At 58.7% G+C, this 25,919-nt stretch overlaps 1 protein-coding gene across 9 annotated transcripts in view; it reads left to right on the forward strand.

The window, feature by feature from the left end:
* RIMBP2 (RIMS binding protein 2) overlaps positions 1-25,919 on the forward strand; it is a 169,896-nt gene that overhangs the window by 119,998 nt on the left and 23,979 nt on the right. For 3 of the 9 annotated variants that reach the window (XM_032471864.1, XM_032471872.1, XM_032471870.1), the window contains exons 3-9: positions 2,626-2,676; positions 11,990-12,191; positions 15,734-15,879; positions 16,555-16,631; positions 18,721-18,830; positions 21,048-21,869; positions 25,419-25,570. In XM_032471864.1, coding sequence (XP_032327755.1) covers positions 2,626-2,676; positions 11,990-12,191; positions 15,734-15,879; positions 16,555-16,631; positions 18,721-18,830; positions 21,048-21,869; positions 25,419-25,570 — 1,560 coding nt within the window. The other 6 variants (XM_032471867.1, XM_032471868.1, XM_032471865.1 and 3 more) reach the window with 5 other exon arrangements.

Genomic DNA, 25,919 nt, shown 5'->3' on the forward strand with positions numbered 1-25,919 from the left:
AGGGACCCTGGTGTGAGAATCTGCACACAGTGCTCAGTCCAGCTCCGCGAATCTCACTCACTTTTCTGCAAAGCTAATATTAACAACACCCACGAATGACTGTTGCTCTACTCCATTTGAACCAGCGCCCATTGTCCCAACCCCGTCACCAAGGTGCTTGGGTGGCTCATTTTGAAGTGCCCCGTCTGCCTGAGCTGAATGTCCAGAGCACTGGCAACAGGGAATCGACTGCCCCCTCTGCACGGCGCTGACCCGCGCAAACAGTGTGTTTGCTGCCATGTCGGCCCCCTGGACCTCCAGCCCCTGGGGGACAGTCTCCTCCTTCTGACGGCAGGAGTCGCGGTCCCTCTCAAGTTTCACTGTAGGAAACCGTGTCTAAGTGAAGGTCTCAGCTTCCCCACGCATTGGCAGCGGCTCCCGAAATGAGCCTCGCAAGAGCTGTTGCTTAGATTCTGTGAGAATTCGGGGCTGCCAATTTGAACTGTTAATTTTAACCAGCTATCCTGAGTGCCCAGATGGCCCAGCTTGCAAGTAGCCAGCGAAAACGAGCTCCTGATTTTTCACGCGGAGCCAGATCCCAGCTTGTCACGGCCAGCCTGGCCGTGTTATCACAGCCCACAGTGGAGTTCTTGGTTCTTCACGCTGCCAGTGGAGAACTATCTTTGACTTGAGCGGCTCAGTCGCAGGGTTATTTATATAATCCCTGTGTGTTCTCTGGCTCTTTGCCGCCCCTCTCCCCCCCTATTTTGTGATTTATTGTCGCTCCTGTGGGTTTTGCTTTGAAAGGAATGATTTCGAGCATTTGAAGACTGAGCTGAATTCAAGAATGGGCTAATTAATTTGCTGGGTTCTATTCATGTCCCAGCTCTTAAAAGCCTCATTGGAAATACGTGCGAATGAAATGCATATGAATGAACTCTATGGCAAACTCAGGCTGCTTTTCACTTTGCGTCTGTGCCGAGGAAGCCAAGCTCTTCCTTTCTTCCGTCCAACACATGGACGTTTGCATGTGAGATGTGGAAGCTGCTAAGACAGCTCTCACTGGCTTACTTAGGATGTTGATTACGCTCCCGATTGTTCTCCAGGCACCTGGAGAAAACGTTCCTCTGGAAATGAGAGTTTTCCATGCAAATCTCAGTTTAATGCATGGACTCTGTATAGGAGGTCGGTGTTTTGAGAGGCAGCTGCCCTGCAGCATCAGGAGAGCATCCTTGTTAACACTGAGTGTTTTTTCGCTTCCCGCTTCCCGGGGCGTGTTTGTGAGACCAGGGAGCCCAGGCGCACAGGACGCATCGGCACGGCGACGCGCTGCGGGCCTTCTCCTCCGTCTTCTGACGCCCTCCACTCTCAGTGAACTTTGGTGTCTCCAGCTTTACAATGGGGGGTGTTGCGTCTTCAGCAGTTGATGGTTGTGCTCATTAGGACTCTTGGTTTTAAGTGACCAAAAAACACAAAAAGAGAATTTTAGTTGCACATTCAGCTGAAAATCTGGCTTCAAATGTGGCTGGATCCAGGGCCCAGACCAGGTGGTCTAATTAGTTTGGTCAGATGGGGTTGAATCCAGCACCTCCTAAATCCCATCCGACCTCCATTGCTCTCCTGCCTCTGCTCTCCTCCGCCTTGGCTTCACTTCCGGTTTCCATGTAGAGGCCCTGGCTGCCCTAGGCTTGCCCCTCATAGTGGCAAGATGTCTGCAGCTGCTCCAGACTCTCCTCCGCTCAGACTTAAGTCTCAAAGACAAGGGGCCCCCTTCCTCCCAGCATTCCCAGACAAAGTCTTTTTGTTCTGACTGGACTGTGCACTCACCTGTTAACCAATCACTGAGAGCCTAGAACCATTCTCATGCACTTAGTAGGTCCCCAGCAGTCAGGGTCTCTTCCTGGGACACAATTCCAGATATTTACTGTCATCAGAATGATAGAACTTCAGGGTCTGTGAAGACAAGAAGTATTTATGCTGCATCTCAATTTTGTGTGACCTCACCATTTGGCCCAGGCAGCAGCTATCCTGCGAAATTTCTTTCATGAAACTCATAGTTTCTTATTCTGTGGAGCAGATGGCTTTGTGTCAGGTAACTTGAAGAATGCATCCCCCCCACCTCCACTACATCTGAGCCTCTGAGAGCCTGGCAGACACTCAGGACCCCTGGGACAGCCTCTCCTCAGGGCCTGGGGTATCTCAGCAGACCTTTAATTATCCAGGGGTCAAGTTTGAGTGACTTTTTTCCCAAGCAGTCAAGGACATTTGAGAAGATGATGGCAACCTGAGGCTTCGGGAAGAATTATCTGGCTGTTCTGAGTTCAGCCACCTTGTGTGTGTGACCCCTTCTCAAGAACAGAGTCAGGGCCTCCCACCCTCCTGCACCAGCCGATCGTTCTTTGCCAGATCGGAGGAAAAACTTTTCCAGTTTTTACAAAGAGTGTCAAACCCAACCCAAATCCATTCTGTCTTGCCCCAAGGGAGAAAAAAATGAGACCTGATTTAGAACCTTTCAGTTTAGAGGCTTACTAGAGTACTGCGAACCAGCGACCCACACTCCCTGATAATTTAGGTACTAATCTCTGATTTCCTTCTCTTTTCCCTGCCTTTAAATGTTCACTCTTGTCTTTTTATCGTTAAAAAAAGGCTCAGGTTGAAGCTAAGAAAGAGCATGAAGGCGCAGTGCAGCTGCTAGAGGTAAGCGAACCTTCCTTTTTGGGGATGGGAGAGGCGGGGGCTCACGTCGATGCCTCGTAGAAGAAACCGCTCACCTTTACCGATTGCGCACCGGGTACCGGTTACCAGTGCTGTCCTCCCATTGTCCCGTGTCAGCACAAGCAGCCTCGTGTGTGTAGGTGCCATGATGATTCCCATGTCACGTGCCTGAAAGCCGGGCACAGAGAGGTTAAGCAGTTTTCCCGTGGCCACACAGCCAGCTCAGAGCTGCGAGTCTCAGATGGGGTCTGCTCTCCTCGGCTGGCTCCTCTTGGATGGAAGGCAAGGAGGGTGAGCCCTCTCACTCACAGGGATGACTTCCTCCAGGAGGGAGGGAGGATGGACCCTTCCTGGGGGCGTGCTGCCACCAGGTGGGCAGGGGAGGGCGAATCTGAGGGGAGTACTTGTCCTGACGAAGCACCTGGTATCCGGGGAGGCATTTGCAGGATCAGAGGGAGGGTGACCGAGGGAATCACAGCAGTGAACGCCATGCGAGGCGCTGCCACGGGCGTTGTCCCCACGAGCACGGCATGAATTACCCTCCCCGGCCACCCAGAGGCCTTTCTCACTGGCCCTGATGGCAGGGGTTTGGCAGGGAAGTGGTGTCAAGTCCCAGCGGTGTGGGTGGCGTGGCAGGATGGCCCCTCTTCTGTCCCAGCTGGTGGCCGGGTGCCAGCCTCCTCGGGAGCAAGGGGAACTCACGGAATCACCTGGGGGTACCTTGGCCGTTCAATTCCTTATGCATAGTAAGTGTGCATTAAGAGTGTACCCACTGAAGACCAAGGTCACCCGGTTGCTGATCCCTTGCTACAGACACAGCAGCGGGGGAGGCCGCACAGCGTGGGGCGGCCCTGTGGGGCTGCTTCCCCTAGTCCCACTCCATCAAGAAAGGTCAGAGGGGCCTTTCCCCTGGTCCTGCTGTCTCCAGATACGGGAAGCACTTGTCCTATTTAAGATGACCTTGTCCCTCGTCCCCAGGGGAACACGACCACTTAAAACAAAATATATGCATCTCGTATATTGCCTTTTAAAATCTGTTCCTCCCACAGGAAAAGGTTTCATCATTATCATCATCTGTATTAAAATTGATTTTTTTGAAAGCTTCCATTAGCTAATGAATACCTGGAGGGCTGAGAGTGAGAAATAGCAGGTGGGAAAATATGTAACCTGGGGAAGTGGAAGCAGAGCTCCCGGGGCCCATCCATCTCCCTGAAGAATCACGGCCTCCCTGGCCTGACTCGCCCACCGCACTTTGATTTGCATAGTCTCCTGGCTGGAAGCGCAGTTTCTTTTTACTCCTTGCCCGAATCCCATTGGTTTGCTCGGCTGTGTTGTTTTAATCCGCTTTCTGAGCTGCCGCTCCGTGACGGTCCCGCTGAAGTGGTGTCACCCGGTGCTGGGTGGCAGGGCATGCATGCCCTGACACGTGGGGACAGGCATAACGTGCTTTGGGTTGAAGAGCGGAGAAGGTGGTGCATATGTGCTGAGACTGTCTTCTTTTGTCCCCAACACCTTCCTGTCCCTGTGTCTTGCTTTGCTCGCACCCAGAACACGCTGGACAGCATGCAGGTACTTCCGGGACGGACGTCTTCCCCTCCCCGTGTGCTTGGTGGTGCTTTCCCCGTGCTTGGACCAGCGGCGCGCCCCTGGGCCTGCTCGGACCAGCTCTTCTGAAAATGGGCAGCTCAGCAAGGTTCTGAGCAAATGGCAGCTTCCCGATGCCGTTGTGGGGACCGGGGGCCGGGGGAGCCAAGCTGCTTGTGGGAGCTCCGCCCCAGGGAGATGCTTTAATCTGGGCCTTGGGGCCCGACGGTCTGTCCTTTGAAGGGATGAGCAGGCCCAGTGCAGAGCAGTCGGCTTCCGTTTTCTGCCAAGGCTGTAACTTTCAGGCTGGAAGAGTGTCTGTGACTTCCGATGACCACGGGGAGGAGAGATCGTTAGCATGGTTCTGCCTACCCTGGGGCCAGCCACGTGCATGCAGCCCAGATTCCAGGGGCTCGGTCATCGGAATTCAAACCTTGCACCTGAATGTCCCGCCTTCCCGCCCCGTGTGGCAGTGGGCCCCTCCAGCGGGCCAGCGGGCCCTTCCTGCCTCCTCCAGCAGGCAGCGCCTGGGCGGGGGGGGGGAACTGGGCTGTCCCTCCAAACAGGGTTTTGAACCTCTTCCAAAACTCTGAGTTTGGCTGTGAGTTTGCAGAAAGCCCGACGGCTTTCCTCATTGCTAGATGGGTGGTTCTCAAAGCGGGGTTCCCGGACCTGCAGTGTTGGCATCACTGGGGAGCTTATGCACCTCCTTAGGATGAGCCCTGGGCCTGCGGAATCGGGAGCCTGGGGCTGGGGACAGAGGCCTGTGCTTTAACCAGCCCTCTGGGCAGTCTGACGCAGCAGCTGTTTGAAAGGCATCGTTTAGGGAGTCTGCTAGGCTGGTTAAGGAAAGAAGCGTCTGAAGGAGTGAGGCCCGGGGAGTGCTGGCCGACCGTGGTCCAGCCCTTTCGTACCCGGGACCTCCCGCCCGCTCGCCTTCACAGAAGTGTTAACTGAGAGCCGGCAGAGGGAGGCCCCGCCTGCTGGCCGCCCACGCTGTCTGTAGCGGGCAGTGGCGTTTCCATTAGGAAGTTCATTTTCTGGGAGGCTGTGGTGCACCCCACACGGCGGGCTGGTGACCCCCTTAGGTCAGATAGTCTGCGAGGCAGCACAGCCCACTTCCTGGCGCAGCCAGAGATAACAGAAAGTGACAGATAAGGTCGACCTCAGGAAACGTGTTCAGTAAAATCCCCTCAAAACACCCACATGCGTGAATCTCGTTCTGCGGACATTTCTCAGTCCCGTTTCCTGATGAGTGAGTGGCTGGGGTGTTTGGGGCTGAGGGGAGGGGAGGTGTCAGGACTCCCGAGGACTGATCTGGGCTCACCTGGGGACTTCACCAAGACAGGAGTTAGGAGGCAGCTGAAAATGGAACTTTCCAGAATCAGGACGGAGAGCTCTGTTTGCAAACCTGAGAGCCTCAGAGCGCATGCTGTCCCAGAGTCTAGCAGGTTCCTAGCTCTTGGCACTTTATGAAGGAATCGGTTCAGCATGTACAGAGTTACACAGCACCAGCTACAGTGTGGACAACGGCGTTCACTGAAGACTCCCTGCCGGCACTGTGCAGAGGGCGCCCCTCCAGGACATCCGGGAAATGAGGAACATGTGGTCTCACTCGGTCTGGGTGACACCCGGGGAAACTGAGGCGGAGTCAGGCGCAGAATCTGGACCCAAACCCTCTACCACCACATTGCAGCTTCCGTTGGCCTGGGAGTCCTGACCTCCCTGCGACGGCGGGGGCTCCGCTTTCCTGCCAGCAGAGCAGTACCGAAGGCTGGATGGGGCACTGACTCCCGCAGCAGCTGGCCTGGGAAGCGCTGGCCGGGTGGCCTGCCCTCTCTTTGCTGGCGGCGCAGCAGGAGCAGAGACGGTGGGCACAAGTGACAGGTGTGATGGAGCGTGATGCCCTCCAAGCCAGCCAGGGGGGTTATCATCACCCTCATTTCACTGACCAGACAACCAGGACACAGAGAGGCCGAGCCGCTCACCACGGACACGCAGCTCCGAGAGCAGAGCTGGGCCCTGAGGGCGGAAGGTCCATGGGTAACGCGTGGTGACTGAGGGACCCAGTCTCCCTGAATCTTGAGGTTGTACCGTCTGGAGCACATGGCTTCCCGGTCGTGGTGGCAGAGAGAGCTCCTGTCCCTTCTCCTGTGTCTCAGCTACAGAAACAAGTGTCACCCTTGTTTATGGGGCCACTGGCCAGAGCTAGTGGCATGGCCCGACTTCGCTGCAAGAGAGGCTGGGAGGCGTGGGCCGCGCAGCTCTGATACTGGGTTGCTGTATCAGCCAGGCTGAGACTCTTGACTCCAGCTTCATCTCCCCCCTGCCTCCCCTTCCCACCCTGGCTGGCGCCCCAAGGGCAGAAGCTGCAGTCAGGGAACAGCAAGGGGTTCTGACGTCCCGCCAGTGAGTGGTGTCCGTCTGTGTGCAGGGTGCCTCCGTGTCAAATGCGTGTCTCTGCAGAACAAGGAGACCCGCGGTAACCAGAGCCACCAGTGTTGAATTCACTGTGCTTGAGTTGGATGGTTTGGTAAATGCATTAATCGTGTGAACCAAAGCAAACGTTTAGGGCACTTGTGTTTTCACGGCGCTGAATCCGTGCACATTACAGGAAGCAAAGCGTGAATTAAGGAGCCACCTTCGCCAGGGTCTGCCCTTGGTCCTTACTTTGTGTCAAGATTGCGTTGTTCTAGAGTCCAGAGCAGTTCCTTGTCAAGATCCTGCAACTCAGAGCCTGCTCGGATGAATTCCTGGGCTGTCCTGTGTCTGTTACAGTTGTAGGCGTGAGCTGGTGCGGGCTGAGTGTCAAAGGCCGGCGGAAGGTGTTTCTTAGCTGGGGCTCACTGGGGACGAGTGCTGAGCAGCCCTCAGCGCTCCCGCTGCTGAGAAGAGGCAGGGAGCCCTAACGCACTGCCCCAGGCCCAGGCGCACTGCCGGCCTGCGGTCTTCCGCGCCCTGCGGGGAGCTGAGTTACCAGTCCACGGCCCCTTGCAGCGCTGGGCCAGGCCTCCGCCCACAGAGGCCTGAAGGCCTTAGCATCTGTTTACAGAGCCCCTCCCATGCCGCCAGAGGCTTACAACTGACCATCGTTCTGGAGGGCAGGCTTCTCCCCCACTTCACAGATGAAGAGACTGAGGCCCACTGAGCTGATGTGCCTTGCCTCCGGGTCCCCCGAGACAGTGAGGGAGTGGTGGGCGTGGGATCGAGACCCTGCCCAGAACCTGGAGTCACAGAGGCCCGGGTCCGCCCTGCCACTTCCTGGGTGTGTGACCTTGGCGTTCAGTCCATCTGGCCTTGCCTTCCTCACGCATACAAGGGCTCATCCCAGGTCACCCCATGGAGTCCCTCTGAGCATCAGCAGTCATGTGGGAAGCCCTCCGGCAGGGCTGGCGCACAGCAGGTATTCAGTGAGTAGTAGCTGGCATCACGGAGCTCGCTTGCACAGACACCGCACAGAACAGCGTACTCCCAAGTGGCTCCTCAGGGCGACCCAGTCTGCCCCTGGTTTGCTGTTCCAGCCCGAGTGTTGACAGCACCCCCTTACTCTCCAAACGGTCCCGGTTTGGACACAGAAGACAGGGGACAGCGCCCTCATTCATCCCTTTTTGACACCCGGAAGTCAGATGAGAAATACGGAGCGAAGGAACCTGAGAGAGAGTGCTGGCAGGCGCGTCTGGCTGTGCTCGCCTTCGTCTTCATAAATACTCGCATCCAAATTTGCAAGTCTCCGCTGTTTATTCCAATTATAGTTGACTTGCCTGATGACTGTGCCATCTGTTCCCACTGCGGCCAGGACGCAGCCGCCCTTCGCTCCTGAGGCTGCAGGTGGCAGATCTCTGGGTTGGGAGGAGCGGGGCTGGGGACACAGCGATGGGGACAGGCCAGCGGCCAGGTGAACCCCAGTGGGCGCGGTGCTATGAGTGCTAAAGTAAACACTGCCGTGCAGGTGAGCGCCCGGGGCCTCGGGTAAACGCTGACGTCCAGGTGAGCCCCTGGGGCAGGCGGCTGGGCGCTGTTTTCCTTCCCAGCATTTGGAAGAGTGCTTTCTGCTGGTGGCTCAGGGGCTGTGGGGGCACCAAGCCCCAGCGACCCACGCCCGCTGCAGCCAGGCCAGGGGAGCCTGTCCACGGAGGCTCTGGAGGGAGAACCTGCCTCTTTCCCAGGAGAGGGAAGCAGCAGGGGAGCCTGGCGAAGCTTCCAGAGGGAGCCCGGACCTGTGGGAAGCTTTTCGGGTTTAATGGGCTGCTGACATCGCATCTGTTGGGTGCTCGGACCTTCCCCTGGGACGAGTGAGAGCAGGCGTCTGGGAGCTGCCAGGCTTTGGGGAGCTGGCGTCCTGCTGCCTTGAAGCCATGTCCTGGGAGACCCAGAGGAGAAACAAAACAGGAATCGAGGAGAGAGGCGTGAGCAGCGAGGCGTGAGCCTGCAGGACCCTCAGAGTTTCTGGGGTAGACACGCGAGATGGGAGGGGCTTAGCCGTGCATCTTCGCCCCCAGGTCCCAGTGACAGCGAGTCTCAGACCACACTGTCACACGTGTTCAGATGCATGAAGGGGTGCACATGCGTGTGTTCTGCTGCTCAGTGATGTCCCTCCCCTCTGCCTTCTCGGAAGCTTCCACCACCAGCTCCCACGAAGCTGACACGAGGCCCTGTTCTGGTGGCCTCAGGCAATCAGACATCCTTTGAATCAGCGTCTGGTCACGGGACCGTTTTGAGCCCAGCCTTGGGTGCCATCCCCAGATACGCTAGTTACGCACTCTTCATCCTGGGCGGGACTGTGCTGGGATCTCCCATATTTTGAATTCCTTAAATTTCACCATTGGACTCCCGTTTCTTCCATCTATTACACCTTGGAAAAAGCTCATCATTTACCAGTTTTTTTTCCCGATACCGGCCATACTCAACAGGCGTGCGTGGGGCGTGGATGGAGAGACAGGTAGCGGATGTCTGTGGAGCAGCTGCCTCTGGAGCCCAGCCTTCCTGGCATCTGCGTGGCCCGCCCCTGGGGTGGAATTCTCAGTTCCAGCGCTGACTGCTCTAGAGCGGAAGTTCACGCCCCTGGGACGCATGCTCTCCATGCAGAAGGGCTGCAAATTAGAGACCCCAGAGCCACCCTGTGTGTCTGGGCCTTGGGTGGGGACAGCCAGAGGCCACCCTCAGGGCCACGCAGTGCTGGGACTGCTAGCACATTCCAGGTGAAGTGGGATCACAAGGTGGTGACCCCCAGGCCAGGGCCATCTCTGCCTGAGCCTTGTCTGACCAGGCTGTTCATAAGCCTTCAGAATACCCTCCAGTGTCTGACAGTTGAGAGATTTTTCCATCGAAATGAAGATTCGCTGCTTCTCTGGGAAAACTGGCGGTTTTGCCCACAGTGGGCCAATACTGAGACGCAGACGCCCTCGTGGACGGAACACACAGCCTGGGTCACCTGGTCCCCCAAGACAGGCATCCCCCACCGACTCCACGGACGTGTGGTGGACACGATGGTTGGGCGTCGGCTCTGCTGCTCCTGCCCCCAGGACCCTCCCCTCATCTCTCACGTCAGAGCTGGCTGCTGGGGAAGCGGCGGTGAAGGAAATGCTCCCTGGAAGGCGGCCCTCAGGGAGCTCGGGCCCTGGGCCCCACCGGCAGCGGTACCCAGGAGACGGAGTTAACGCAGCAGCTGAAGCACGCAGTGGTCCGGCGCCTCCACGTGAGCCCTGGCCTCTCCCTGGTTTCGTCTGGGTCCCGCAGGGCCTGCCCTCCGCCCGCCTCCGCCCCTGAACCCCCAGCAGCAGATCAGGGCAACAGCTGCAGCCGGGGGCCCCTGTTCAGACAGGCCTCAGACGCCCCGTCTCCGTGTGGGTTCCTGACACCTCAGCCACTGTCCGTACTTCCAAGCCCTCCTTGCGGAGGCTAGGTGGCTGGTGGCCGCTCCCCACCTGCGGGCGCCGCCTGCCCTCCAAGGCCAGTCACTCACACCTGGAGCAAGGGTCTGGTCTTCAGGGCTGAGCACAGGGTGGCCAGAGCCCTTGGCCTTGTGGCATCTGAAGTCACCGTCCTGCTCCCGGGCGGGCGCTGCATCTCCGCGGGGGGCCCAGGCGGGAGGCGGGTCTGACCTCCTCTCTGTGTCCCCACCTGCACACAGGTGCGCCCAGTGTCACTGCTGTGCCGTCCTCGGAGGGAGCAGCGATCCCAGCCAGGCTCGGTCAGCCTTTCAGAAGAAGAATCCTGCTGATTTTTTGTTTTTAATGAATCCAAGAAATTAATTACAAGTTTGGGATTGGTTAGGTCTATTTTTAGGATTCTGTGATCTCAGACATAAATAGTACTTCATTCTGGACTAAGGAGCTGAAAGTCTTCATGCCTGTGGAGGACATGGAGAAAAGGAGTGGCTGGTGCAGGGGTGGGGGTGTGTCGCGAGCCCCCTAGCCAAGCCAAGGGTCCGTCTAGCACCGGCCTTCATGCCTGTGTGCACACCACGTGAAACCAGACGTCGCTCAGCCTGACTTGGTACCCAGCTCTGGTCCAGGTGCTGGAGCACAGCAGAAAAGCAGCAGACCAGACTTCTGCCCTCGTGGAGCTGGCACGGTAGCAGGGACGTCCCACCTGCCATCCAGCAAGGAACAGAGGCCGGCCGGGCCCGACGCAGCCGGAGCAGCCCTTGCTGTGAGGAGCGTGACACCTGCAGACCCGGGGCTCTCCTCCCCACGGCTTCAGCAAGCACCCGTCGAGCACCCGCGGTGGGCGGGCTCTGTGCAGAGCCCTGAGGGCGTCCTGGGGAGCCAGAGGCACAGGCTTGAAGCTGACGGTCAAGTTGTGGAGACAGGCGAGGAAGGATCAGGGAGCTTTAGAGTGTAGGGTGGTGAGTGCCCAGAACAGAACACAGCAGGGGAGGCAAAGCGGGCTCTCCACGCGCCCCTCCTTGGGTGGGCGTGCACCTGTGGGCCAGTGCGGGGAGCTCGTGTTTCTGCACCAGGAGTGGAAGCGCAGGAGCGTAGACTCTGGTTCCCCGGGAAGGAAGAGGGGCTGGATGATACCCGCCCAGCTGAGAACCAGCCAGGGCAGGACCAGGCAGAGCGGGGGTGGGGGGGCTGCCCTTCCAGGATGTGTGCCCAGGGACACTTCAGCCTCCCTAGTGCTCCCGAGACTCCTCCGGCATCTGCAGATGGCAGCGATGTTGCTAACCCAGTCCAGCAGGTAGACCTTCCCTTTACTGCTGAAGCCGTGTGCTTTGGGGTTCTGCAGGACTACAGGCAGGGGCCTCCACGAGATGGCTGCATCCGTGGGTTAGCCACGGAGCCATCCCCCGCGGCCGGGCTGTGTCCCCGCCCCGTACTCCAGATCTCCAGCATCTGTGGTGAGGCGTGCCCACCACACAGAGCCCAGAGCAAGCCGCAGTTGGCTGGGCCGAGTGTCTGCAGGGTGTCTTGGCACCTGCGCTTGCCCACGTTTGCCCTGGGAGCCAGGCTGCACAGAGAGCTTGGTTTTACCCGTCGCTGTTCATTCTTGCATGGAGGCACGAGGCAGCCCTTGGCCACGTACACGCACACACATATGCAGACACACTCAGACGACACATTTCAGGTGTGCACGTGCACAGACACTGTCGTCCACGGTGCACATGCGGCACCTTGTGCACACACATGCACGCGCACTCACACACAGACACGCGTCCCCGCGAGCCAGGGCTGCCTGCTGACCGTGTGTCCCCGCCTGTGCCCTGCAGTGCAAGGTGCGGGAGCTGGAGGAGAAATGCCGGGCACAGAGTGAGCAGTTCAGCCTGCTGTCCCGGGACCTGGAGGAGTTCCGCCAGCACGCCGGCAAGATCGACCTGGGCGGCAGCTCTGCGGCCCCCTCGGACAGCCCCTCGTCCCCCAGCAAGCCCTTCCCGAGGCTCATGAACGGACTGGCCCCCCCCATCAGCAAAGGTGAGCGCCCCGACCTCCCTCCCATGGTGGAGAAGGGCCGGCTGGCCTGTGGGGCACCGCTGGGCACAGCTGGGGTGTGGATGACAGACGCCCCTGGGGAGCGGCCAGCATCGAGGGCCTTGTGGTGATACGAGGCTGGCCAGTGTGCCTTGAGCACGCCTGCTGTGCTGGGCCCTGGCTGGGCACCTGGCGGGTGTCAGCTGGCATGACCTCACACGCCCTCGAAGCTCTGGTATGCAGGGAGCCAGGGCCTGGCCCCGAGGGTCTGGCTCTGGGTCTGCGCTGGGAGCTGCCGGGCGTGCTTCTGTGTGTCTCCCCTCCTCCTCCAGCGACCTCCCTGTGACATCGCTGTGCACTTGAGAGCTTCCGTTCTGACAAAGGCTGCGGTAATGACAGCGGTGAACTTCCACGCTTTCCCATCACGTTTGTGTTTAGGAAGCCGAATGGGGCGCAGGGGGTTAACTCCGCGTGGTTGGGGGGCATTTAGTCTCTGTTACGGGCGAAGTGATCGCAGAGGCATTCGACTTAACCTCGTCGGAGGTCTTCGGTGTAGGCAGCGAAGTCCCCTGCTCAGTCGGGGAGCACTTTCTCCCTGCTGAAGGTTAAACGGGTCACAGGCTGATTTTATCCACCTGAAGACAGTCAGTTTTTCTTTCAAACTTAGGGGAGGTGAGGGCTGGAGCCCCACCTTGGAATTCCATAAAAGAATTTGCAGATCGCTCCTAGTTTTCATCAGAAGATTGGGGTGCTTTTTACTATTAAAACAAGGTGATGATCTGTGTATCTTGATAAATAATGTTTCCCCCCCACCCCCTTCCCATCCTGCTCGTGCGTTAGAGGGAATGCTTAGCTCTATGAAAAACCAGACAGAAGGAGGAGGTCTGAGCGCCTGGTACCCCAGGCCCTTCTCCAGGCAGCAGCCCCGGGCCTCCTGTGTGAACAGCATGCGAACACGTGAGTCTAGTGGAAGCTCATGCGTCAGTGGAGAGGGGAGCAGCGACTTACCTGAGTGAATTGGCGTCGAGATTGATCTGGAAAAAAAGGATGTGATTCCCAATGGCGGAAAACGGACACTGACCAACAGCAGACCAAACAGAACCCCAAACAGCTCTGCTAAGCAGATCACTCGGCTCCTGGTGGACTAGCTGGTTTGCACAGGTTCTGTTTAGCCGCTTGGAAGAGCCACGGTGCTAACTGACCGGCTCGTTTAAAGGACTGCTCCCTCGCCCACAAGGTGCTTCTGGGGGCAAGACCGGGCACGCTTGGCATCAGCCTCGCGGCGTCCTTGCTGTGCTGGCGCCACTGGGCCGCTGGGGGCTGCCGGCAAGAGGGCTTCCTCTGCAACCCCAGCGTCCTTCTCAGGGTCGCCCTCTGACCCCTTAAGGACGAGGCGGGAACCCGCTGCTGGGCCGGCCTCCTCTCTGTGTGCGTCTTCAGGAAGGTGTGGGCAGGGCCAGCGCACAAGGTCGGAGAAGGCCCTGCAGACGTGCTCCTGCCTGAGGCCGGGGTGGCCCAAGGCTGAGAAGGACAAGGCCGATGGTGTGGAGTCACGTCTGCAACAGGAAAGGCGGCCATTGCACAGGGACAGGATTATCCCTAAAAATCTCCAGGAAGGGGCTGCTAGAAAGAGGCATGGGGGTGTGTCCTCCGCCCGGCTGCCCCTACACACTGTCTCCTTCCGTATTGGAGCTGGGATTTGCTGAAGCACCAGGTAGAATCATGGATTTGGGCTTGGTGGCCATAGTCTCCAGAAAATACATCTGTTGAAGCGCCCGCATCAGGAAAGGGTGGGATGTTCCTGCCGTGAGGGCACAGGGGCCAGAGCTGCCCCCTCACTCACAGAGCACAGAGCAGGTGACATCGGCCATGCTCGTCAGATTGTTTTTCTCAAGGGAGCTGGATTTGCTGAAGGTGAATACAAGGAGTCTCTGCTACATTCTTTCCCCTTTACTGTGATGTCACCCCTGCTGGTCACTGGCAGTGTGTTAGTCAGCACGGGCAAGGTTCAGCTGCAGAAGCCTCGGGGGCTTAAAACAGCTCAAGCCTCTATCTTGATGATGCTCCAGTCCGCCTCAGGCCGGCTCGGGGCATCGGTTCCACATGGTCTTCACTGGGTAATGCTGACAAACAGAGCCGCCTCCATCTGGAATGTTCCATTGCAGGGGAAGGGAAACGTAAGAGATTAGACACCGACTCAAAAAGGCTTCCTCCCCAAGCAGGGCACGTCACTTCCACTCTCAGGCCATTGGCCCGGATGAGCCATGTGCTCGGGTCGCACTCCTGCGTCGCTCAGAGGAAGGAGATGCGGTACTGGTTCTGCAGCCAGGCGCTGTCCTCAGCCTGTGAGGCTTTGGGAGTCAGTTCTGCAGTGAATGTTTCCTTTGCACCTGCCGTCTGCCCGCCAAGCACTGTTGGGGGCATTGGGCCTGCTCGGCAGTAACCAGAGCCCAGCCACTGCTCCCTGGGACCCAGCATTCCCGCAGGGACCCCCTGTCTGTTTCAGCATCGTTCTGTTACGATGTTGCTTGCCTGCGGTTCTCTCAATCGGGCAGGGGCAGTGGGGGTGACTTCCAAGCAGCCTTTGTGGGAATGCTTCTCACAGTATTTGGATTTCCTGATTTGGACTCAGTAAGTCATCTTCTTCAGTGAACAGTCCCCCTGGTGTGAGAGCCACGGTGAGAGACTAGACAAAGCCGGGGAGGGGGACCTGCAGGCCACGGGGAGCAGGAGCTCGGGGTGGAAAACCAGTTGCTTCTCTGCCTCACACCCAGGCCTAGGAAACATGCCTGAGGCTGCTCGGTCCAGGCCAGCACTGGCCAGGGTGCTCAGTCCCCTCCCTGCGTGCCTGGGACGGGGCTCTCGAGCCCCCTGAGGACAGGACCAGCAGAGAGCCACTTTGGTCCTGGTTAGTCTCTTGTCAAAGTGTTTTTCAGCCATAAGTCCTTTGGTCACTTTGTGTATAAGTCAGGACGATTTGGGTCACAAGTGCCAGCACAGCCAAACTACACCGGTGTGAGCAAAAAGGGCTTTATTTACCACGTCGAGTAGATGAAGGGCCAGTAGCTTTAGCTTCAGGTACGGCTGGATTCAGGGGCTTCAGCCCCGCCACTCCATCTTACAGATCCTCTTACGAGCAGGCTCCATTCTCAGACGAAATTTCTTCCTCCTGGTGGCAATATGGCTGCAGTATCACTGAGTCTCATCTCCCCTCAGGTTGAAGCTGGGGAAAAGGAGAGTCTCTCTGCCCATGACTCCCACTAAGTTCTCTCTGACTGGACCCTCCTGTCTCATAGGCAACACCACTGTTAGCACCAGACGATTGTGGTAGCCAGGAGTAGACTCGGCCAGATGGATGGTCCAGGGACAGGGGTGGGGTCAGACCAGCCTACAGGAAATAAGAGTGGAAAATGGGTGGGTCCCAAAACGAAAGTCAAAGGCTGATGTCAAAGAGGAGGAAAGACACACTGGGAAGGCAAAGAACCAGCGTGCTTTTTTTATTTCCCTTGTGTCTTTCTTCAAATTGTTCCAATGTTCCCGGCCAGGTCAGGAGAGTTCCATCAGAAGCCACGCTGTGATTGGTGACTACGTCCGGCCCCTCCCGCTCCCGGGTGACAAGCCGGAGCCTCTGTCCGTCAAGCCCACCTTTCTGTCCAGATCTGGTGGCCCAAGATGCAGATTTGAATCAGACGTGAGTCCTGGTCCTGGCCTGCCCGTGTCAGGCGTGGAAGTCAGCACCCCTACCACTCTCTCTTTGCAGCCCCTCCTTGTCTTCCTCTCCTGCCTCCTTCCTTTCTCTGCCATTGACCTGTCTTCCCTGACCCTGCTCCGGGCCAGGACGTGGGCCCCATGTGCACGGGCGGGGGGTGTTCTCTTAGTGCAGAAGGACTGTGAGCTGGTCAGCACCTAAGAAGTCAGGTCACAGCGAGTGTCGTGAATGTGACAGGACAAGCCTGTGACCCGGAGGGATGAGGCAGGAGACAGGGCGGCCCTCTGAGAAGGGCCCTTCTGCTCTGCCGTACTTTCAGGCGGGTTATTTCTTAGATTCCACAGACTAGTGACATCACAAGCCCTGCGGAGACCAGTGCTTTATAAGCATCCCTGTGTGACCGAGGAGCCTGCAGAGAGGGACCCGCCGGGAGGAGGGGAGGGACCCGCGGGTGTGGGGGGCCTCCAGGGGGCGGGGAGGGACCTGCCCATCCATGGGTCACACCCAAGACAACATACATGTTCTCATCTCACGGGAGTTCCACCATCTGAGGCCGAGGAGCCCTGGGGACCATGACAGGCGGTCCCTGGGTGTTTCCAGCATGGCGTGTGGAGCCTGCGGCTTCAGCGACATGAGCATCCGCTGTGTCTTTGACAGATGGATAATGAACGGGCTTCCAGCACCTCCAAGCAGAGATACTCGGGGAAGGTCCACCTGTGTGTCGCCCGCTACAGGTAAGAGGGACGCTCTCCTTTGCACCCTCTGGGCATCTGTGAGCGTGGGAGGCCTCAGGCAGGCGAGGTGGTGGGTGCGGGACCCCTCCCGCAGTGCCGAGAGAACGTGGCGGCTCGGCCAGGCTTCACAGGGTGGCATGTCTGCTGTGACGGGAGGGGCTCAGGCACTGCTTTCCTTTTCCAGGGCTGCCTTTAAACACAGCCACAGGTAGGGCAGCTCAAAGCAGCAGAGGTCCACTCTCTCCTGGTTCCGGAGGCCGGGAGCCAGAGATCAAAGTGCCGGGGGGCCGCCCTCTCTGAAGGCTCGGGGAGGGTCCTTCCTGCCTCTGCCATCCTCTGCTGGCTGGCAGCCTCCTTGACGCCCCTCAGCTGTAGCACCGCACTCCAGTCTTGGCCTCCGTCCTCAAGTGCCCGTCCTCCCTCTGTGTCCCCCCCATTTTGTATAAGGACCCTGTCGTTGGATCCGGGCCGCCTGACTCCAGTATGATCCCACCTTAACTTGATCACATCTGCAAAGACCTTTCCAAGTAAGCTCACCTCCGCAGTGCCAGGAGTTAGGGGCTGAACGTCTCTCTGTGGACACCGTCCAGCCCGCAGCGGCGGCAAACTGACTCTCAGGGAGGGGTGCCCGTGTCCACAGCCCCTGTTTGGCACTGTCCCGGCGTCTCCCCTTGAGCCCGGCGCCCGCCCGGACCATGTCCCGCGGCCGTCACAGCTGCCGAACCCATTGCTCATCGGAGGGCCCGTGCCCACTGAGAGCTAGCGTGGGCCTGTCTGGTCACACACGGCTCTCAGGTCCCTTATGGTTGCTGCCAGGAACCAGGTCTCAGGATCCAGAAGCCGGGCTGCAGATGCTGCCCTCGCCACAGCCGTGGGCTTTGTTCCCGCGGGGCTGGTGGGGGCAGATGGAAGAATCTGGGGTCTCTGAGATTCTTGCCTAGACGTGGACCTGAACTCTCCCAGGGCCTTGTTCCCAAGTGCAGGGGCCTCCTCCTGGCTCCCCAGTCCTGAACCCCCAACCATTGGTGGGTGACTGCGGGGGCTGCGACCTCACCCCCGCGTGCCTGGAGGATGAGTGACACCCTTTTTAATTTACACGATCATGGCTCATGATCAGTGATGTCACTTTTACTTTCTTGATGAGGCCTTTTCTGCTATTTTAAATGAATTCATCTTTGAATTAGAAAATCAAAACTTTCTCTAGCATGTTTCATTTGCACGTTGGATATGACTTCAAAAAAATGTTAATTCCAACATTTTGAGGATTGGAGAAGATGGTCACTTTAACACTCCTGGTGGAGAGAGAGAGAGCAAAATCCACTTTCCAGGATGTATGTTTTTTACTGAAGTGTACTCGCGTTACCATGTGTTAGTGTCAGCGGACAGTGTCGGGATTCAGTTATACTAGGGTATTTGGGCTGTGCGTAGCCAAGACCTTGAAGACGTGCGTGACTTTGGCCAAACAAATTTGCTTCCTAGGGATTTATCTTCAAGAAGAAAGCATGCGAGTGTGAAAAGATACGTCCATAAGGATATTTGATGCAAAGCCAATTACGTTAGCCAAAAAGAGCGTCAGAACTCAGATGAGGAGAGTGTGTGAACCTGTTCGGTGGACTGGCACACGTCCATTAGAAAGGCCATGATAGAGTGTTTCACGGGGTCGAAGGAGAGTCACGCGTGTTGCAAAGTGTGAAAATGAGCAGGTTACTGTTTACCAAGTAGCTTATGTCATATGCTCCCATCCTTGTTCAGTAACAGGCATTGAAACACTCCAGGGTTAATGACTTTCTTATTTTCTGACTGATCTGGAAATTTATAACGTATAATTTGGAGTCATACAAAGGTCATCTGATACGGAGGAGTCTGAGCGGACAACGTGGTTTCAGAACTAGCTTTTTATTTGAAACCTGGGTGTGTGAGCCGTCGAGGGCCTGCATTTTCAGTGTGCAGACGACTCACTGGCACCGAGTCGTTGCTCGGGTCTGGAACATCCCGGGAACAGCAGAGAGGGCCCCGGCGCTTGGCCAGGGGCGGGCTGGGCTCAGGCTCCGTCCCGGGCACCACCTGAGCGTGTTGTCTCTTCCTCTAGTTACAACCCCTTCGACGGGCCCAATGAGAACCCAGAGGCCGAGCTGCCGCTCGCGGCGGGGAAGTACCTGTACGTGTACGGGGACATGGACGAGGACGGCTTCTATGAAGGTCTGGGGGGCCGCGTGGTGGGCGGGGGGCCAGCTCCCATCACCCCGGCCGCCCCAGGCCCCCACTCTGACCCCGCCTCCAGACTTACAGGTGGCCCCTTTTGTTTGGCTGAGTCTCAGGCATTCACCTGCATGCAGCCTCCGACCAGACACACGGGGCTGACGGACAAGGGGTCTCTGCCTGCCTTCCGTCTCACTGTCCAGTGCCCTCAGGGTCCCCCAGGTGACCTGCTTTCCGCAGGACCAGGGCCCATTTAGGTGACCTCACCTGGTGCCCTGCGATCCCGGGACCGTCAGGCTCTGGCCCCGCGAATGGCCCAACCATTCCCTTATGGTCACCTCCTATAGCATGAAATCAGGAGCCGTGAACCCCTCCACCCACCCGGCCTTGGTCCCCTTTGTAGGAGACGGGGGGGGGGGGCAGGTGGCACCGCCAGCAGCTTCCGAAATCAGGATGCCTTGGTTCCCTCAACTTTTCTGTTGCCCTGATAGCAGGGTTTTGGTTTCCTCCTGTTCCCTCTGATGAGGAAAGTGATTTCTCGCTCAACTAGGAGGTTTCTCTTTCATGACCTCACAGAGTTTCCTTGGAGCTGATGGAATCAGTCTCAGCTCCGGTCCTGAGGTTTACGGGGGCCAGAGATCAGGCTGCTCGGCTGACGTTTGGAGGCCAGCCCCGCCCGGCCCGGCTCCCTGTCCGTCAGTGAGCAGCAGTACAGGCGTAGTGTGGACAGAGAACCCAAGAAACTTCCCACGGCCGGTGGCAGAGCAGCTCGAATCTTACCATAAATTCATGTTGCTCGCACCAGTTTGCACACCAGGGTGGAAATCTGAGCTCCAGGCGGCTGTCGGGAAACCCTCGCTGGAAATCCCTAGAACACGGGCGCCAGGCGCTGTGCCCACGTAGACTTTCAGAGGCTGGATTAAAGGCAGATGCAGAGCTCAGCGCTCCGCTGTCCGTGGGACCGTGGGAGGCTTGCCCCGGCTCACGGCAGCCTGTAACTGTTCCCGCCTCAGGGGCGGCCGTGAGGAAGGAGACAGCGAGAGATGCGAGCAGGGCTTGGTACCCAGAACTTGTTCCGTAGATGTCAGCCCCCACCCCCGCCCTGTCTTTCCCTGTGTCAGACGACGGCTGTTTATATAGCATCCTCTAGGCAGGGGTGGACATCTCAAGACTCCCTTCCTGGGTGGGGTCAGGGACAGAATCAGATCCTCATTGGTTCTGGGAGACTCGGGACTGACTTTGGTTGGCTTCCCTTTCCTGGGCCCTCACACGTCCCCTGAGGTGGTTGCGGGGTCTGTGGGGAGAGACCCCTCCGTTCTGCACTTCCCAGCCTCCCAGGCCCCGCCCGGTCAGGCCCTCTCTCTGCGGCTGCTGGTGCTGAACTGGGGGAGCTGCCATTTCTGGCTGGTGCTGAGAGGTGACCCAGCCGGAGCAACCTTGATGCTCCGGAACATGCTTAGTTTGCAGGGCTCTGCTGTTGCAGGCTTCCGAGCCTCAGGTGGGGAGAATGCAGGACGTGAAGCCACTTCACGGAGCAGAGAGGGGTCCCCGGTGTGAGTGCTGCAGCCGCAGAGCTAGTCTGGTGGCATTTGGGGGCCACTCTGCCCGCAGGTGATTCTCCAAGACCAGGCTCATCTGTTTCACACCTGGTGGGCGCACGCTGGGAGTCGCATGCTGGGAGTCTCACGCAGGTGGACACGGAACTTCCTTTGCAGGGGGGAAGCCGCCTTCTAATTCCTGTTCGTGTGATCACTCACTAGGAAATTGTCGTGAGGTGTCATTTTTTTCATCTCCAAACCCATGTGGCTTACATGTTGTTTGTCCTCTGACAAACCTTTGCTGCACATCTGCTGTGTGCCGGGCATCCCTCTGGGACAGTTCAGCGGGCGGGACGCAGGCCCACGCCCTCCCAGAGCAGCGCCCACAGTTGGAGGGGTAGTCAGTCCACGTGTGCAGCTGAATGAACACGGTGCCGTGGGCACCGCGGAGAAAGCCAGACAACTGATGGAGAGGGTGGCAGATGGCAAGTACTGGGGTGCCATGGCAGGGGCGGGGTCCAGGCGAGGTGACATTTGAGTGGTGCATGTTAAGAGCTGAGGATCCCACTGTAACCTCGTTGCTTTCCGTAGGGTCCCGTCGGGGGAGATGCAGACTTGCGGCAGGACCTCAGGCCCCCATGTGACGGTCGGGCCCTAACAGTGTCTTTGTGCCCAACAGGCGAACTCCTGGATGGGCAGAGGGGCCTGGTGCCCTCCAACTTCGTGGATTTTGTCCAGGACAGTGAGTCTCGGCTGGCCAGCATGCTGGCGAGTGACCAGGAGCAGAACCTCATCAACCATTCCGGCATCGGCATCTCCCCGCTGGAAGGGGAGAGTGTCCTGGACCTCCACTCCCCGACGCTCACGGACTCCGGCCTCGCCGACAGCGGGGCGGGGACGCTGGACGTCAACATTGATGACATTGGAGAAGACATCGTGCCTTACCCTCGGAAAATCACCCTCATCAAGCAACTCGCCAAAAGTGTTATTGTGGGCTGGGAGCCCCCGGCCGGGCCCCCGGGCTGGGGGACGGTGAGCAGCTACAATGTGCTGGTGGACCAGGAGATGCGCCTGAGCCTCACGCTGGGCAGCCGGACGAAGGCCCTGATCGAGAAGCTGAACACGGCGGCCTGCACCTACCGCGTGTCCGTGCAGTGCGTCACCAGCAGAGGCAGCTCGGACGCGCTGCAGTGCACGCTGCTGGTGGGCAAGGACGTGGTGGTGGCGCCCTCCCACCTGCGGGTGGACAACATCACGCAGATCTCCGCCCAGCTCTCCTGGCTGCCCACCAACAGCAACTACAGCCACGTGATCTTCCTCAATGAGGAGGAGTTCGACGTCGTCAGGGCTGCCAGATACAAGTACCAGTTCTTGAACCTCCGGCCCAACATGGCCTACAAGGTGAAGGTTCTGGCCAGGCCGCACCAGGTGCCGTGGCAACTGCCCCTGGAGCAGAGGGAGAGGAAGGAGGCCTTCGTGGAGTTCTCCACGCTGCCTGCAGGTGAGCTGTCCTCCGGCGGCCCCGAGGGAGGTGCCCCCCGGTGTCCCCCACGTGTGCACGCACGGGTGCATGAAAGGGAGAGAGAGAGAGAGCGAGAGAGAGAGAGATGACGGGAGGGGAGGAGAGAGGAGAGGACTTGGATTGTGTCCGGGGGCCACGTTGTTAGAAACATTTAACATCTATCTGCAAGAGGCTCACCCCACCGCAGACAGCAGGAGACGACGGCCTCCCGGGGGACCGGGTGGGAGAGCTCCGCCTCCCGGCGGCACGTCCTCTGGCCGTGCGCTCAGGGGGTGGACTGGAGAAGCGAATGCCCGCAGCCGTCTCAGAACCGTTCTGCTCTGCTGTGTCTTCCTGTCGGTGCACACGTATATCTAACACGGGTGGCTGAGTTTGTTGTGAGGAAGTCCCACTGCGGTGCCGCTCTGGGTCCCGGGCACCCCCTCTGTGCTCTCGGCTGTGACAGGAGGAGGGAGGGACGCCCCCTCCCCCCCCCACTCCCTCCCGGGAAGCTGTAAAGAGATGGGTGGGATGGCCCAGCCTCCTGGGTCAGCTCTTCCTCTGCTTCATAGGCTCCCAGAGCTGTTAGGTTAAGGGGCAGCTGCCACCTCTGCCTCCAGAAGGTTCCATCATGTGGGGCTCTGCTGGGCTCATGGACAAGGCAGCCTTTCCAAGCCGGGAAGGAGGCTGTGCCCGGCCTGGGAGCCTGAACACCGGGAAGACCAGGCTTCTCGGAGCAAAGAAGGTCCCGTGTGCACAAGTGCTTGAGGACGTCTTTTGTCTCGTCTAGGGCTGTTCTCAGTCCTGGGACGCTCACCTCATCCCCTTGACATGCTGGTCCTGACACCCTCCTTGGATTTGTCTCCGTGATAGGGGACCCAGCCCCACCCAGCCTCATGGGTCAGCCGTTGTGCAGACAGTTCGGTCGTCCTCCAGAATCATCTCTAGAGGGCGCATGAAGGCTCCCATCTAACGTGGGATTGGCTTTCCAACTCGCGGTGGCTTTGCTTTTTATTTCGTTGTGCTTTCCAGCCTCTTTGAAATCTGTCATCAGCTAGAGTCTGACCTACAGACCACAAGGTTGGGGGCAGGTGGGACAGACGCCTTCAAGGAGCAAGCGTGTCTGAGTAGGTGCTGATCTGTGACAGGTCAGTTTGTTCGTGCTGGACGATGACTTTCGGCTTCCTGCCTGCCTGTCAGGGTGTCTGCTGAGGATCCTGGGACAGTGATGCCTGCCGTGAAGCCTTGTGGTCAGTGCTGGGGAGGGGGAAGAAACGAGAAACCCCAAACCTAGGGGCTCCACTGGGCTCAGAGGAGAGGCAAGGAGCATGTCCACTGGGACGGCTGGGAAGGGCTTCGTGGAGAAGCTCACGCTGAGGTGGGGAGGAACAGAGACCCAGCAGGAGGCCTGGATCCCGAGGCACGTCCCCACAGGTTCACGCCCAGTTCCTGGGTGTCTCGTCAGCTCGGGCTGATGTAACAAAATAAACTGAGGGGCTTGTGAGCAGCAGGCATCTACCTCTTGCAGTTCTGGAGGCTGGGAGTCGAAGATCAGGGTGGGGGCAGACTCCGTGTCTGGTGGGGCCCAATTCCCGGTCGGCAGACCACGTCTTCTCGCTGTGTCCCCGCCTGGTGGACGCCGGGGCGCGAGCTCTCTGGGCCTTTAGTAAGGGCACTAATCTCAGTCACCCCCACAGACGTCCACCCCCCAGTAACATCAGCTGGGGCTTAGGACTTCAGCACGGGAGTCTGGGGGGACACAGACATCCAGTCCACAGCAGGTGACTTCCGCTGCCCGTCCGGGAGGAGAGTTTTGACCGTGGCCACGACAGGAGTGAGAGGTGGGGGCAGGGCCGCCTCTGAACCTTGCTCAGCATGAGCCCCGGCGCCGGGTGTGTGGTGGGACGAAACGCCCCGCGTGGTGGGCGTCAGCACAGCTCTTCTCAGCATCGGCCCCGCTCTGGGCTGGGAGGAGGGGTGGGCTGGAGTGCAGGACACAGCTTCCTCCACCAGCGAACCTGGCCTCTCCTGTGGCCGCTCTCATCTCAGGAGCCGGAGCCCAGCCCGGTCCAGACCAGTTTCATTCTTGACTTTCGCTCTTAAGAGTAGCAAACCTTCCTGACTGCTGCGAGGCGGCACCTCCCTGTGGTTAGACTTGCGTTTCTCTGATACCTAGTGATACTGAGCATTTTGTCATGTGCCCACTGGCCATTTGTATGTCGTCCTTGGAGAACTGCTTGTTTAGGTCTCCTGCCCATTTTTGGATTGGGTTTGTTTTTGTTGTTGTTAAGTTGTATGAGCTGTTTATATATTCTGGAAATTAAACCTTGTCAGTTGAATCCAATGGCAAGTATTTTCTCCCATCCTGTAGGTTGTCGTTTTGTTCTGCTTATGGTTTCCTTTGCTGTGCAGAAGCTCTACTTCAATTAAAAAAAAAAAGTGTAACAAGGCTGTCTGTCCTGTTTGAGTGGACTGTCCAGGTGGAGTGTAACTTCTGAACCAGGCTGGGCAGAAGCTCTGAAGCCCAGTATCACCCACCATGTGCTGAGGGTGGGGTCGCACCTTCCTTCGCAGATGAGCCGCAGGCGAGCGTTGGCGTGAGTCCTGCCGCCAGCGCTTGATAGCGAGTGGCTTCCCTGCGACCTTAACTTCCTCCTCTGCAAGCTGAGGAGGAACTTGCAGGGCTGTTTGAAGCGTCCGAAACGAGGAGTGGCGCGTAAGACATCCTCAGCCTGCAGCCGTCCCTCCCCACCGAGCCGCCCCCAGGACCTGAGCGAGGCCTTGGAGGACGTGACGCTCATAGCCTTCCCCCTGATGCCTCTACGTTCCTTTCCAAATACAAGTTTCCATACTTCCAGACACAAGGGTGCCGGGAGTTTTGCACCAGAGGAAAGGGAGGCGCCCATGGGTTGGGGTGCAGACGGGCCCTCCTGCTGAGTGAGACCAGGAGCTGACGGGGTGACCGGCGACGTGACCCTTGCCTCCTTGTTGCTGGGAGTGACCGCCTAGGACGGTCTCGGGAGACCCAGTGAGCACGGTTCAAGGTGGTTTGGGCACAAAAGAAGCGAGTCAGCTGGGGCTGCTGGGTGTGCGGAGCCGGGTCCAGGTTCGGGCCTCATCAGAACCTGTTTCTCTCCAGCTTTCCGTTTTGTCCTCACCAGCGAGGTGGCAAGATGGGTGATGTGTGGTCCAGCCTACATGCTCCCAAGTCTGCTGGAGAGAGGGAGGGCCGGGGTTAGGGGGTAGGGGGTGGTGGTGCAGAAGAGGAGGGGAGAGGTGACGGTGGAGGGGGTGTCTCATGGCCGACTGGCCAGGCTGGGGTCACAGGCTGCCCTGGAGATGGAGGTCAGTGAGCAGGAGTTCAAGGGGCACCGTGGGGCCCCCGGGAGCTGCTGCTTCGCCCCGCCCCCCACTCTGTTCCACCCTCTTCTCCCTCCTTCCCCCAGAGGCTTCGCTGAAAGATGCCACCATCTTCCAGGTGCCACCAGCGTTAGCGGCTCGGCTGCCAAAGGGCCGTGTTGTGAACATCTCTCTGTCTCTGCCCCACAGGTCCTCCAGCCCCCCCACAAGACATCACCGTCCAAGCCGGGGCCACCCCAGCCACCATCCAGGTGTCCTGGAAACCGCCTGCCCTAACGGCTACCGGACTGTCCAACGGGGCCAACGTCACCGGCTATGGCGTGTACGCGAAAGGGCAGAGGGTGAGTTTCTGCTGGGGCTGCGCCTGCACCCAGGGCCGCCCGCCCACTGCTCGCTGAAGGCTGGTGTCCCCTCTCCTCAGCCCGCCAGCGTTTACTAAGCACCAGCTGCCCCGGCACCCCAGGGCCCGGCTGCGGAACACTGAGAACCCCCGTCCTTTCCTGCCCCGTCCTCCTTTCCAGAATGCTCTCTGCCCCTCCCGCGCTGACTGCCTGCCCTGCTCTGGACCTTTCCTGTTCTCCTCCCCCAGGGACCAAGCATTTCACCTCTCTTGAGTCCCACGATCTTGAGCCCCCTCCGTAGGCTTGAGGACTCCACCAAGCTGGTTCTCGGCCGGACGGCCGCAAGTCC

This window comes from Camelus ferus, chromosome 32 (genome assembly GCF_009834535.1).
Source record: "Camelus ferus isolate YT-003-E chromosome 32, BCGSAC_Cfer_1.0, whole genome shotgun sequence".
Taxonomy (NCBI): Eukaryota; Metazoa; Chordata; class Mammalia; order Artiodactyla; family Camelidae; genus Camelus; species Camelus ferus.